This window comes from Camelina sativa, chromosome 10 (genome assembly GCF_030686135.1).
Source record: "Camelina sativa cultivar CO46 ecotype springtype chromosome 10, ASM3068613v1".
NCBI classification, from domain to species: Eukaryota; Viridiplantae; Streptophyta; class Magnoliopsida; order Brassicales; family Brassicaceae; genus Camelina; species Camelina sativa.
In genome coordinates, this window is record NC_141889.1 from 19904118 (window position 1) to 19918992 (window position 14875).

General features: G+C 36.8%; 1 protein-coding gene, 1 long non-coding RNA gene and 1 pseudogene across 3 annotated transcripts; 2 read left to right on the plus strand and 1 right to left on the minus strand.

The window, feature by feature from the left end:
• The first annotated feature begins 1609 nt into the window (after window positions 1-1609).
• On the plus strand, window positions 1610-6237 carry LOC147936272 (uncharacterized). The gene is made up of 3 exons (XM_087470717.1): window positions 1610-1843; window positions 2623-2984; window positions 3508-6237. Exons 2-3 carry the CDS (start codon window positions 2638-2640, stop codon window positions 5945-5947), a joined length of 2787 nt encoding a protein of 928 aa, XP_087326843.1. The 5' UTR covers window positions 1610-1843; window positions 2623-2637; the 3' UTR covers window positions 5948-6237.
• A 1462-nt stretch (window positions 6238-7699) lies between these two features.
• LOC147936273 (uncharacterized) lies at window positions 7700-8118 on the minus strand. The gene is made up of 2 exons (XR_015569292.1): window positions 7954-8118; window positions 7700-7879 (listed from the first exon to the last, which is right to left on the minus strand). It is a non-coding gene; the product is annotated as an uncharacterized LOC147936273 (long non-coding RNA).
• Window positions 8119-9339: 1221 nt separating this feature from the next.
• Window positions 9340-14601, plus strand: LOC104720458 (tubulin-folding cofactor D-like; annotated as a pseudogene). The gene is made up of 12 exons (XR_015569291.1): window positions 9340-10098; window positions 10431-10793; window positions 10873-11420; window positions 11564-11666; window positions 11868-12044; window positions 12176-12361; window positions 12643-12759; window positions 12871-12974; window positions 13098-13765; window positions 13831-13875; window positions 13962-14147; window positions 14226-14601. The product of XR_015569291.1 is annotated as a tubulin-folding cofactor D-like (transcript).
• The last annotated feature ends 274 nt before the right edge of the window (window positions 14602-14875 follow it).

Below are 14875 nucleotides of genomic sequence, written 5' to 3' on the forward strand. Positions count from 1 at the left end.
ACAATTGGCCCAATTTTGTATTTTTTTAAAGACATAATTAATGGTAATCTAATTTTTTTAATCGGTTGTTAACTTCAAATCATTGATTATTTGTATTTGTAATAATATTATAGAATAACAAACAAATATTTTTCTTTATTTGTCATTGTTAAAATAATAAATCATTTATCAAAAACATTTTGATATATATATATATATATATGAAAAATGTTTCCAACACGTACCCGCTTCTTTAAATTTTCAAAAATATCACTTCTACGATTCCATACGCTTCCGCTTCCGTATACCCGCTTCTGATTCCATGTAGCTTAGGTGTGCAGTCATGACGTTGGTTGTGATCTTGAGGTTGTTAAAGTAGACTTGGGATTAGTTATTGAACCGGATTAATGAGATCGTAAATGGAGTTTTTTTTTAAAGTAAAAACTGGAGTTGTTATTACTAAATTGTTAGTTCGGTTTAGTTTAATATTGAAGTGAGCAAAGCTATTTTCCAAAATTTAGTTTAAAATATAAAATATGAATATGATGTGTCTACAAAATATGTGTTTTAAAAAATGTGTTTACAAAAAAGAATTATATTAAAATGGAGTTGTTTTTATTAAATTGCTATAGTTTAGTTTAATTATTGAACTGATCAGAGCTATCTTCCAAAATGCTCATGGTAACTTATTGAGGAACAAAAAGAATTTGGAGGAATAAGAATTAAAAAAAATGATCAGGAAAAGAAAAAATGATATAACACTAATGAGTAGGGAAATTTGTTCCTTATTAAATTTGAAGATGAACAATTTTCTTCTATGATTCTTAAAAAAATGAACTACTAGGAATAGTGTGGGGTCTACATGTTAAAATTAGGAAAATATTACTTCTAAATGGTAACAAAAATGAAAAAAAAACAAGGAACAACACATTCTATTCTAAAAATTAGTCACCAATTGGACCCTTTAGTTAAAAATATAAATCTGAATTTGATGTTTCTACATAACGTGTGTTCTTTAAAAAAAGTGTTTACAAAAAAAAAACTCTTTTAAAACATAATATGGTACATTGTTATGCTCATATATGTGGTTAGTGTTCTTCGAAAAATATCACGATGAAGCTATCTCAAATCCTAAATATCGAGGTTACATAAAAACATATAGGCTCAGTAACCAAAAGCTTTGTAGTCACTAAGAAATTTTTAACATATCAGAAAGAAATAGAAAAAAATAATTATCGATTGAAAAATATATTATATTTTTACATTTGCAACATTATCTTTCTCATTAGATATAAACATTGACAAATAGAGAACATAACTATAATTACAAAATTTAGCCATATAAATAAAAATTAATTCCGATAAGCAAAAGACACTACAATCTAAGTAATGGTAAAACATCAAATACTAAATTTTATTTAATTACTACAAATTATTTTTATAATAAGATAAACAAATTTAGAAAAATATTTCGCAATGTAGCGCCGATACTATCCTATATTTTATTTATTAAATTAGTTTACCATTTTTCAACTTTCTTTATAGTTGGTAAAGATCCTTATATTCAACACATTATACTTTCTTATCGGATTGAGATAATAAAATCTGTTTTATTATTTTTTTTTTTTTTGGACAAAAACTGTTTTATTTTATTATTTAAGAATTGCACAGATACGACCCTGGAAGAATTTCAATGCAACCCTTAGAAACTATTTTGTTCGATAAAGTGGACCCTTTATTTGTTTTATTCCACTACAGACCCAACCCTAATTCGTTTCATTCTCTCGTTTCTTCCCCGCAATTCTCATCTTCTCGCTCTCCTAACCCTAATTCCTGAGCTTCGAGATCCCCTTTTGATATTTTGGTAAAAACTATTCTCTCACTCACCTCTAATTGTTGCCTTGATTATTGAATTTTGTGGGATTCAACTGTTATACTTGTGTTCTTCTTTTTTCCATCAAAGTTTCATCCTTTGTGATGCAGACCCAATTTGCTGGTTGCTGATTCCTATTCAAAGACTGAAACTTTGAACCCTTTAGGCTTATACTTTGTCAAAGACTTAACTTTAACCCTTTAGGTTTATACTTTGTGATGCAGACCCAATTTGGTGGTTTCTGATTCCTATTCAAAGACTGAAACATTTACCCTCTAGGTTTATACTTTGTGATGCTGGTTCCTTAGTCAAAGACTGGAACTTTGAACCCTTTAGTAAAATGTTTCTTAGTGTTTAAAACATGTAGCCTTCTTTGCTCTACTTGAAAGGGGAGATTTTGATGAGTTTTTAGGTGAAGAAAGAGTGAAATATGCAGGTCAAATAGTAAATTAATTTGGATTAGTTCAGATTGTGCTAATCTGGTGTCATATTTGGCTTTTGCTGTGATTTGCTATTCTACTGTGTGCTCTTTACACGTTATCAAGTCTCAGTTGGTTCAAATTGATTTTGAGTTCTTAAGCATAGATGCATATCTTGTTTATATTTTAAGATTTGCACGCTTGACATTTACTGATTTACTACAATGAACATTTTGTCCTAGACTGATTTTTCTACCGCTCACACAGTTCAGTATAGCCAGTAGGACGTATGACGATACAGATTACTTGTGTATCTGATGTAACCTTTCTCTTCCGTTTTGAGTTCCTCAGGCTTCTTTTGTGGGTATGGGCAAAGGTAAGCTTATATTGATTTGTCAGTCTGGTGGCAAATTTGTGACTGATGATGATGGGACAATGACATATACTGGGGGAGAGGCAGAAGCGATAGATATTAATCATGAAACTACGTTTGATGATTTTAAGCTAAAACTGGCAAAGCTCTTGAATTTAGAATATAATTCTTTGTCCCTCAAGTATTTTCTCCCGGGAAACAGAAGAACTCTTATCACCATGAAACAAGAGAAGGACATGAAAAGAATGTATGATTTCCATCTGAGCTCAGTCACAGCAGAAGTTTTTATCACAGGACAAGAAGGTTTCCAGTCTGAAGCAGTTGTGTCACCTGTTACCAGGTATGCCCTCTTATGTAATCATGTTTCACGCAACTCTATATCTATTTTGCAGCTTTCTCTTTCAGTTTAATCTAACCTGACAGAGAGTGTAGTAGGCACCTAATGATGCATCAATTTTGTAGCATTTTAGGGATAACGTTTGCTATGTGATAATGTATTATCCCTCTAGTTTGAGAGCCGAGTAAATTTTAATGATTGCCATTTTGCTCAGGTCTCTGAAATGCTTGAGAGTTTTTTTTGACAGCATAACAAACTGTTTTTTTTTTTTTTAACATTCGTAAACTACAAAACTAAGAAGAGAAGATCTTCAGTGTTATTGTATGTTGATATCTACGAAACACCAAAATTTCTCATTAAAAACATTCTCCGATAGATAATTTAGGTTTTTGTCAAATCACTTCTGATCCAAAATGGAGTAGAATTAGACATTACTTTACATAAGATCTTAAATGTATGTACCATTATTTCGTTCTGCTGGTCTTTTGATCGTGGTTTCATTATCTATTTCTGTTTCTAATTGCAGGTCTTATAATATAGCAGTCGAAACAGAGACGACACCGGTGGAATATGGGAATGTAGCAAATGTACCTATCCAAATTGTCACAGGAGTACCTGAAGAAAACAACCTCGCTGATGTTAATTTTAGATCCAGAAAGGTCTGCCCCAGATTTACCTCTGAATCTAGTGGTCTTGTGGAGATTCCTGTAACATTATCCACCAATCCAGTGGTACCAGCTAAATCAACCTCAAAAAAATTCAAGAAAGGGAAGACGAGTCTTGTTTCCAATATCTCCAAAATGACTCCCAAAAGTTTGAAACAATCATTCATAGGTAGTAATCCTGGTACCAAAAGCTCCCCTCCAATGTCGCTAAATGTTGTTTGTGGTGTGACCACCAGTTCCCCTGTAAGTGTTAGTAAACGAAGACGTGTGATGGAAGAACCCAGCATTTTGGTTCAGGATGAGAATGTCACGGAGACAAGGAGACGATCCTTGAGAAATAGGGGAGAAGTTCGAAAGCCTGTAATAGAAACTGATGATGATGAATTTGTCTTTAGTGACGAAGATGATGATGACGACGATGTTGATGATAACGATGTTGATGATAACGATGTTGATGATGACGATGTTGATGATGACAAGGACTATGTGCAGGATATTGAGACCTATTACCCTGAAACTGAGGATCTTGAGAGAAATTATTCTATTGCTGATGCTAACGATGGTTCTGTAGAAAGCTTGGTAGCCTCATGGAAACGTTGTATTACCGGTGTGGGTCAGGGATTTGAGAGTGTCGTTGAATTTCGTGATGCTCTGCAGAAATATGCAGTTGCTTGTCGTTTTGGGTACAGGTTAAGGAAGAATGAATCAAATCGTGCATGTGGTGTTTGTTTAGTTGGAGGTTGTCCTTGGAAGATTTATGCATCATGGGTACCATCTGAAAGTGTGTTTAGGATTAAAAAATTTAATAGAAGACATACATGTGGGGGAGAATCTTGGAAATCTGCTCATCCTAAAAAGAATTGGGTAGTGAGTATCATTAAGGAGAGGTTGCAGGAGAACCCAAATCAGAAGACTAAGAACATTGCTGACTCGATTTTTCAAGATTTTGGTATTGAACTCAGTTATTGCACTATAAGACGAGGCATTGATGAAGCCAAAGGTGGACTTCATACATCATTCAAAGAGGCATATAAGCATTTACCTCATTTTGTGAATAAGGTAATTGAGGCAAACCCTGGAAGTATGGTTGATCTGGTGGTTGGTGAGGACAGAAGATTTCAGCGGCTTTTTCTGTCTTTCCAGTCTTGTATACATGGCTTTCAAACTGGTTGCCGTCCGCTTCTTTTCCTCGATGCCATTCCATTTAAGTCAAGGTATCATGAAATTTTGTTAACGGCTTCTGCCTTGGATGGAGATGATGGCGTGCTTCCAGTGGCATTAGCCCTTGTGGATGTGGAAACTGATGAAACCTGGCGCTGGTTTCTGGAACAGTTAAAGGTAGCTGTGCCCAGTTTACGAGCTCTTACTTTTGTCTCTGACCGAGAGAAAGGGCTAGCGAGTTCTGTGTTGGAAATTTTTGAGAATGCCCAACATGGTTATTCCATACATTACTTGATGGAGGATTTTATGAGAAGCCTAAGAGGTCCGTTTCTTGGAGATGGGAAGCCATCTTTGTCGTACTATTTACTAGCTGCAGCACGTGCTGATCGTCTTGATGGGTTTAAGGTTTACATCGAGCAAATAAAACGAGTGTCTCCTAGAGCTTATGATTGGGTGATGCAGATTGAATCAAAGCACTGGGCCAGTGCATTATTTGAAGGTGAACCATACAGTCATATTACGTCAGATGTGGGAGAGATCTACTCGAAATGGATTGAAGAAATTCAGGAAACTTCCATCGTCCAGAAGCTCGTGATGTTTGTCAATAAAATTGTGGAGTTGGTGAATGGTAGCCAAGAGAAGTCAAAACCGTGGTTCAGCCAACTAGTGCCATCTAAGGAGGAAAGTCTAGTGGAAGAATGCAAGAAAGCAAGCACGCTAAAAGTTTTCTTTTGTTCAGACACGCTTTTTGAGGTTCATGATGGGTCTGTTCAGCTTGTAGACATTAGTAACCAAACCTGCAGCTGTTTCGCGTGGAAGCCCACAGGCCTCCCTTGCCAGCATGCGATTGCTGTCCTAAACACAAAAGGAAGAAATCTATATGACTATTGTTCAAGTTTCTTTACAGTTGAGAGTTACCGTTTAACGTATTCACAAGCTCTAGGAGCAGTTGCGATTGACGAAGCTTTGGTGGAGACTGAAGGCAGCAGCAAAGAAGAGGATGAAGAAGTACTTCCTCCTCTGTTTTCCCGAGTTCAGGGAGTGGAGAAGAGAATCAAAGACCGGAAAAGAGGACGATCCGTGTGCTGTACAAAGTGTGGAGGAGTAGGACATAACAAGGCTACTTGCAAGGAGGATTGATCATCGACGGCCTGCTTCTGCTCACTACATTTGTACAGAGGTTTGCAATGTTCTTCATAGATTTTGTTGGAACTGCAATAACATCCTGTCAGTATCTCTCTCTCTCTGTCTCTCTCTTAGAGTATAAATTAATAAACTGAGAAAGTGTTCTACTCTGTGGTTAAGTATTGCTTTGGATACAATACCATTTTCTGGTCTTCTAACAGTTAGCTGTTTGACTGCGGCCACATTTTATGTAATCTTACTGAATCATATCTGGTGCCAAATCTCAAAACAGTCCGTTGCTTGCATCTGTTATTTTACATAAGACACATAAAGATCACAATGTAAACAGACATGCAGAACAATAAGCTCTGGCACGTAAATCACAGTCAGCTTTCAACATAGGCAGTCTCTAATGTATCAAACCATCTGCAGTGATGCTTTACAATGTAATTTGGTGTGCCTCATCCATAAACTGTGATATTACATGATCGTGTATCATAACTCTTGACGCATAATCTTCAAATAACTAATTCTGGTAATCCAAAATGCTTCCATCCCACCAGCCCAACTTCGTCTTTGACGTCAAGCGTGTACTTGTGTGGGAAAAATATCCTTCTTAGAAAGCTCTGTGCCTCTGTCCCTAGGAAGTAGTTTATATATCTTCCGTAAGTCTTTCATATGAACGCAACTTAATTGACCCGCTATAGTTGGATCAGATCATGTTTCAAACCCCGGAGAGAGTTTCATGTATGTTTCTTTGGATAAACCTCCATGTAAAAACACATCATGGTCGTCCATTTACTGGACTTCTCAACTCTTTGCCGCAGTTTCACTCAATAAAACGTGTATTGTAGACATTTCTTCCATTGGAACAAAGTTTTCTTGAACATACTCTTTTTTCCAAGTAACTAATCTAGCTTAATAATGTTTAAGGGATCTGTCAACGTTATTCTCCAAGTAATATTTTACATACAACTATACAATTCAATCATAACGTATGTACTACATACACACTACTAGCATATAACAAGAGAAAAAATCATGACATATTATCTAAGAAGTTGAAGTAGTCTTTTCATAATTCCATATTAATTTCAGTTGCCACCATCTTGCAGGGGTTTGAAGCTTGATAATGCAAACCTTGTGGAAGATTTCCTTAACACAGTTATACTGAATACATTATTGGCTAATCTAAAATCCCATGTTGGATATGGGTTTCACCCCTCCTTAGCACGCCTCCAACCCAGCCCATTCACGAAATAGTCAACTTAGCCTTTGGAGATATTGACTGACCAAGTCATTCCTACCAGGCCGACTAAGCTTCTAGAAGGCCCAATAAGGACGGATGGCCCATTTAACGACAGCCTACAAAGAAGTCGGTCACCACCTTTGCTCCAAGACAATACCACATTGATCCCGAGGCAGAAGGATGAAACGTCCCATCAATTATAAATACCGAGGGAGCTACGTGCAGAAGGGGACCAAGAAACAGAAGGCAGGAGTCTGGAGTCCGTCCGATTCTACTTTTAAACGTTATTAATCAAATTGAGAATACATAACTCTGTAATAGGTCGGTCGGCTTTTAAACAGACAACTTGTAATTCAACGATCTTTGACAATCTTAAATAAAGTTCTTTGTTTCGCCTTCTTTAATCATAACCATCGAGCTAGTGCAGTCACTCGTTCAACATCCCAGACGTAGACTGAAAGAATACATAATTCCAATTCCTTTCATACTCGAAATGGCATAAAACTTAGCGGGAAAAAAAAGTAACAACGTATTATAATCTTCCCTTATTTAATAACAAGTAATCAAGATTTGGTGAATGAATCTTCACACTTGAATCAAAAGCATAAGGCAACTTAGTGAATCAATTGGCAATCCCGTCAGCCACAACACTCTTGATATAATGCTTCTTAAGCTTTCTCCGTCGAATGTTATTTCCCCTGCGTATTAATTCCACTTAGCTCTGCATCTACACAGTTACTAATATTACTAAAGTGAGAATAAGAAAACTTACCAGTACTGGTTGTGTAACACAAATTCATCCGTTGCTACTTTCTTCCCATCATTATTGCGGTTCCAGTGGTATATGGCGTGTGTTCGGTTCTTTATCTCCAGAGTAGAGTGGCCGTAGCTAGCTTCTCGAAATGCGGAATAATCCGGCTGTGGTTCCCTAAACTTGAAACAAAAAGGTCACATTGTTCTCATTATCCAAAAATATAAATACTACACTACACATAACCTCATAAAATGACGAAGAATAGAACAAAAATGTTACGTTCCAAAATTGATGATGAACAAATAGAATAAAAAAAAGAACAAATACTAAAATTTGTTTTTATTTTATTTTAAAATAAATAGAAATTATGTTTATTAATAATATTTCAATCTTATAATACAATAATATTCATCTTTTTGCACAGTATATTGGCAGAAAATTATTTTTGATACAAAATTTCATGTAAAATTAATCTGAAGGCTTTATTTAAAAATTGTATGAATAGTAAAATAAATTTTAAAGACGTTTATATCGCAAATAAAAACTAAAGAATATTTTAAGTTATTCTTAAAATTTTTATTGTAGGTTAATATTAACTATAAATATTTAATATGATGTATTTAAAATTTAATTCAAAAATTTATTTTTAAATTAATGTAAAATTTATTTTATATATATATTAAAAGTAGTATTTTTTTTTGACTGATTGATTTAATATTCAATATAATTTAACAAATATTATTATTGTTTGGTCTCCAATTATTATTTTGTTTTTTTCTCTGCATTTTTTCCATTCATTCCTCAAAAATTGTTTATTTTGTTCAAAATTATTTTTTTTCATTCATTTTTCTTTTTTTTGTTCCTCTAATGGGCTGTAAAGCTGATCCAAGTAGAAATGTGATATGGCGAAAAGAATTGGGTATGTTTCTTTAAATTGGGCTTTATATATATATCATATTGGGCTTTATTACTTTGATTTAGTTAGTGAATTTTATAATCCCTTGTTTACCAAAAAAAGGTTAAATTGTGTCTACGAGTTTTTTCGAACTGATTTTGTAGCATTAAGGCAGATGTGGGATTAAGCTTGATTGGGTGGCGAAATCTCTTGTGAGAAGTTGAGATTTGTGCCAATTTAAAGAACTTTTTTTTTTTCGTCTGACAATTTTATCATTGTCTTACAATTGAAAAACTTTTTTCTGCTTTCGGGTTTGAGAGTTTCATCTCTTTGAGGACAGAGTAAACTCTGGAGTGAGCCATCTTGGTTATCTTGCACCAGGATTAGGCGGTCTCTGCATATTCCCGCATCTTTTCTGCTAAGCTGAGTGTCAGGAGAGTTCAGTTTCTGCTTTTCTGGATTAGTGATTGATTACTCGATTGATTATTCACTCTCGAGGCCGAGTTCAGTTTTTTTTTTTTTAATTAATATTAAAACTCCCAAATGGGCTGGGCCTTGGCATGTTACAATTCGGACCCAGTACAAAATTAGGGTTTACAGAAAAACGAAATAGAGCAGCCGCCGGCAAGAGGATCGGACCCTGTTGATCACCGGAAACAGAGAGTCAGCGCACCAATCTTGTTCCTGCGAGCCACCTGACCCTCCCGGTGTGTACAACTTCCGACAACCGACATCGACGTTGGCAGTTTCTGACATAGCAAACCGCCAAAACTCAGATCTATCCCCTCCTTTAAACCACCGACGGCTTCGATCTCCCTCGAGCAAGGACAACTTCAAACCGGTCTGGTGGACACACAATTCACGGCAATTGCAGAGGCTGACGGCTCACCCAGACCAACTGCAACCAGAATCCGCGACAGCCAACAAGATCCAAAAGGATCGAGCGCTATAGTCACAGCGAGCCGTTGAAACGGAGGAGCCGAGAAGCTCCGGCGTCCTCAAAACAGGGGCCCTTACACCAGATCTTCTTCTCCACTTACCGGAGCCATAACTACACCGAAGAGAGAGAACCACGCCACCACTGTCGGTAGAAGAGGACCCTTGCTCACTCTTGGATCTTCTTTGCAAAACCAACACCTGCAATTAAGCACATATTACAAAAGAAAAAAGTGGAAACAGGAGATCTACTTTTTTTGTGAACTTCTAAGGAGAGAGAAGAGAGAGAACGGAGGAACGATTGTCCGAGAAAAAAATTGTATACCACTTGAGTTCAGTTTCTTTCGCTCATTGTATCTGTTAAATTTTGGTTTTTGAAAAAGCTATTGAGATCTCTGACTGTGGGTTTTGATTTGGTAATGCTATTGAATCTCTGTTTAAGTTCTTATCGCTGTGATTGCCTTTTGCTCAAATTTCCACTTAAATTTAATATCAGGTTCTTGTCATTATTAGTTGGAACGCTATTCACAAGTTGTTGTTGTGGTTGAGGCTTGGCTCAGTCTAGAAATTGTCAGTTTGGGAAAGACAAATGAACGTATGTAATAGTAGATAGTAGTCTGTTTTGGGAGCTGTTCGGTTTATTCTTTTCATCTTGGTTTCGCAGGCAAAAGTCTTCACCTTGGTAGACCCAGCCAGTTAGTTCTTCATCTTCTTATTTCTAGCCTCACCAACCTTCTGAAGATCTCTGTCTTTTCCAGTTTCAAGAGGAACCAGTAAATTTATTCAATTCGCTAGCGTTGAAATCCCTTTCTCTATTCCAGTTTTACAGTGAGAGAGAGTAATGGCAGCTGGAGAAGAGGAAAGTTTGGTGGTTGTGAATGGAGATGAGGACATTCATGATTCCAGGGAAAAGTTTCTACTTAGATACTTTTTGCAAGAATGGGAGATTGTTAAATCCCTACTTGATGATATTGTTGCAAATGGCCGTGTCGTTGATCCTTCTTCTGTTCACATCATCCGCTCCATTGTAAGCTTGCTTCTTACTCTTTTAGCCTCAGCTTCTTCTTGTGTGACATCTTTGCCGACATTGTTTTTCTGTATCGTAGATGGACAAATACCAAGAGCAAGGTCAGCTAGTGGAACCCTACTTAGAGAGCATAGTTTCACCACTCATGTTAATCATTCGCTCTACAACACTTGAACTGGATCCGAGATCCCATGAAATTCTCGAAATTATCAAACCCGTATGCATCATTATCTACAGTTTAGTTACTGTATGTGGCTACAAAGCTGTAATCAAGTACTTTCCGCATCAAGTTTCCGATCTAGAACTCGCTGTGGCGCTTCTGGACAAGTGCCATAGCATGACTTCTGTTTCATCCTTGAGGCAAGAAAGCACTGGAGAAATGGAGGCCAAATGTGTTACTCTTTTGTGGCTTTCAATCCTTGTGTTGGTCCCATTTGATATTTCTTCTGTTGATACAAGCATTGTCAACGACAAGAGCTTTGGTGTGGACGACCTTGCTCCTCTGGTATTGAAGATTTTGGGTTTCTGTAAGGACTATCTGTGCACTGCTGGCCCTATGCGCAGGATTTCGGCGTTGCTCCTCTCTAAGCTTTTAACGCGTCCGGATATGCGAAAGGCATTTGCAAGGTCTGATCCTATCACCATAGCTTCAGTTTTGAGTTTTGTTTATGTGTTTGTTCTGGTCTGAACACTTGACTTCATCAACAAGATTGTTCGGATTACTCAAATCAACTACTTTTCTTTATTGCTTTGTGGCATTTCTGTTTCAGTTTTTTTGAGTGGACACATGAAGTTTTATCTTCTGAGGGAGATAGTGTTGTGAACAACTTTTGCTTGCTTAGTGTGATGGAGGCTCTGGCTGCCATTTTTAAGGTTTTTTTTTTCTTTAACCTGGAGTTATTCACTATGTTTTCAATAATGGTCCATATTCCACATGTTAAACATAGATATAGATGCTAGTAAAGTAAATATCCGATTCAATTTACATGTTTTTATTTTGTAGGGAATATTGCTGGTTTTGATTACTTAAGTTTTCGTATTTTGATCTGGGTTTTTATGTCTTAACATTGGCAGACTGCTAGCTGAGAAGTGTTGCTTGAAGCCCTTCCTGTCGTTTTGAAAGATGTGATTATGCTAAGCAAATCAAATGCAGCAACTAGAAGTCCTCTGCTTCGCAAGTATCTGATCAAGTTAACTCAGAGGATAGGGCTTGTTTGTCTTTCTCATCGCTCACCTTCCTGGCGCTATGTGGTAAAGACCTTTTAGCATGTATAAACAACCTTCATGGGCTTTAATATTTTCAAATTTCTGACTATGCCCGTAATTGTCATAATCTCATTCTCAAGATAGTCATCTGAAACTTGTTTGGAACTACCGTGCAGGCTCACACCGCCTCCCTTAATGAGAATATATCTACGAGTTCGACCCAAACGTTGGTGCCGCCTGATCATGTTGTCGCTGCCGTCTCCCAACCAGAAAGTGCAAATGACCAAGATGATGAATATATGGATGTTCCTGAAATCTTAGAACAAATAATTGAAATGCTACTCTCTGGTTTGACAGACACGGTACGTTTAGTGGGTGAGATTCTACTGTTAGGCTGATAACTACAGGTGGTTACATCTCAACTTATACAAGTAAATGACAACATGATAATCTGAGTAAAAGTATGATGCATGTACTAAGGTATAGACTGGAGTGACAGTTAACACTTAAAACAGATATTTTTTTCTTGGATGCTATATATTTGATGGCTTAGCTGCCAACCAGAATATTTCACATGTTACCACTTGCCAGTATTTACAAGCATTTTCCTTTTATATGTTTTTCTATTTTCTGAATTGTGTAGGACACCGTGGTTCGTTGGTCTGCTGCAAAGGGTATAGGTCGTGTAACTTCACGACTAACATCTGTTCTTTCTGAAGAAGTTCTTTCATCTGTACTGGAACTGTTTTCACCAAGAGAGGTACTCAAAATTATTAATGGATATCTCTGGCAGCATAACTTGCATGCTCGATACTCCAATTAAAACAGGCACTGTCTAACTGACAGTTATTGTGATTTTCATGATATTCAGGGAGATGGCTCATGGCATGGGGGTTGTTTGGCTTTAGCTGAACTCTCTCGTAGAGGGTTACTGTTGCCTAAAAGTTTCCCAAAAGTCGTCCAGTTATTGTGAAGGTCGTACTCTTTCCTTGGGTTACTGGGTTACTTATTTCTCTAGTCAATGCATACGAAGCCATCACGTCACTCACCCAAATTATGTAGAAGCTGTATGGATTTACATGTAAATGTCATTTGCAGGCACTCCATTATGATGTTCGTAGAGGTCCGCACAGTGTTGGATCTTATGTACGTGATGCAGCTGCCTATGTTTGTTGGGCATTTGGACGGGCCTATCTCTTTTTATTGATCCTGAAAACGATGACCTGTCTCTTTTTATTCTTATCAAGACTGAAGTGGTAACTACTTTACTGGAAGCTCTTGATGACTATTCAGTTGATAACGGAGGTGATGTTGGTTCTTGGGTTCGTGAAGCTGCAATCCATGGACTTGAGAAATGTACATATATGCTCTGTAAGAAGGTTGAAATGAACTCAACGGGTGATCATAACAATGATTCATCTTCTCTTTTTGATTCAAATCTCGCAAACCATTTGATTGGAGGTATTGTGAAGCAAGGAATGGAGAAAATGGATAAATTAAGAGAAGCCGCTGCAAAAGCTCTTCAAAGGATTTTGTATAACAAAACTGTTACTGTCCCTTTCATACCTCATAGAGAAGCACTGGAAGAAATTCTTCCCAACAAAGCAAACTTACAATGGGCAGTATGCAGATCCTGGAGCCTTGGGTTACTGGAAGCTAAAGATCTTACACAACCACAATCTAGAGAATCTGCGATCTGTGAGGACATCGTCTGGATACTCCAAGAGTACAAGAAATGTGACCGAGTTATCGTACCCTGTCTGAAGGTAAATAAACGATTAACCTCTATTTTCTATGTATTTAGATCTTTAACACTTTTCTTCTGACACAGACAATTCAAGAGCTCTTCTTGGACAGGATTTTTCGGAATCAAGAGGTTGATTCTACAGTTTTACTTGTTCCGATTAGATTTTGCCAAAGCTTATAAATTCCACGCAAAGCTTATGTGTCATTTGATTTCAGGCTTATACGCTGGGTTTCTACATGGGAGTAATGGATTCCTTAGCCATCGAACTAAGAGCTTCAAAGAAATTCGAAAAGGTAGAGACAGGCGTTGTAATACTTGGTTCTATTGCTTCTGTCTCCCAACCCATCAGCGCTCAAGCGTTCTCTCAGCTTCTACCGTTCCTTTCCCACCAATACCCAAAGGTCACTTCGCTGCATTGTCAAACTCTGTTTAGGAAATTCATGTTGGTTACATGACTTAATTGTGTTCACTTGATCCAGATTCGAAATACGGCGGCTTTACATGCCTATTTTGCGCTCCTTCAAAACAAAATCTTAGTACCGGAGGACAAGATTGAGAATGTGAAAGATATATATTGTCTCAGACTTGTTGGGATGCTGACATGGATTCAACCCAATCTCAGAGGTTAGCTTTGTGTGAATTGATTAGTTTAGATCATGGAATAGTGTTCAGGACCAAAAACAGAAGGGTGACTAGGGATATGATGACGACTTTGGACGAGAATGCGTCTTACTCAGCTTTAGTCGAGTCCTCTGGCTTCTCTGATTGATAAGTAAATGCATTGTCCTCGAGTGAATTTGAATACTATGTTTTCGTCTTGTTTTTCTGAGTAATGCAATTTAGCAATTAAGACCATCTCCAATGGTTTTCCCTATATTTATCTCTAAAATAAAGAAACTCTCTATATATATAGAAAATATAGCTTTATTCTACTGTGATATTCAAAATAATACAATAAGCTGAAAAAGAAATCACTAATCATATGGACAATGGACAGGTGGGTTCCTGAGAACAGTTATAAGCTCCTAAGATCTCAAATCATAACGCAACTTGGCTTTATCACAGTATCACAGTATGATTTAAGAAAACAATGTTAAAATGTAATCATACTTGTACATGTGTATCAGTT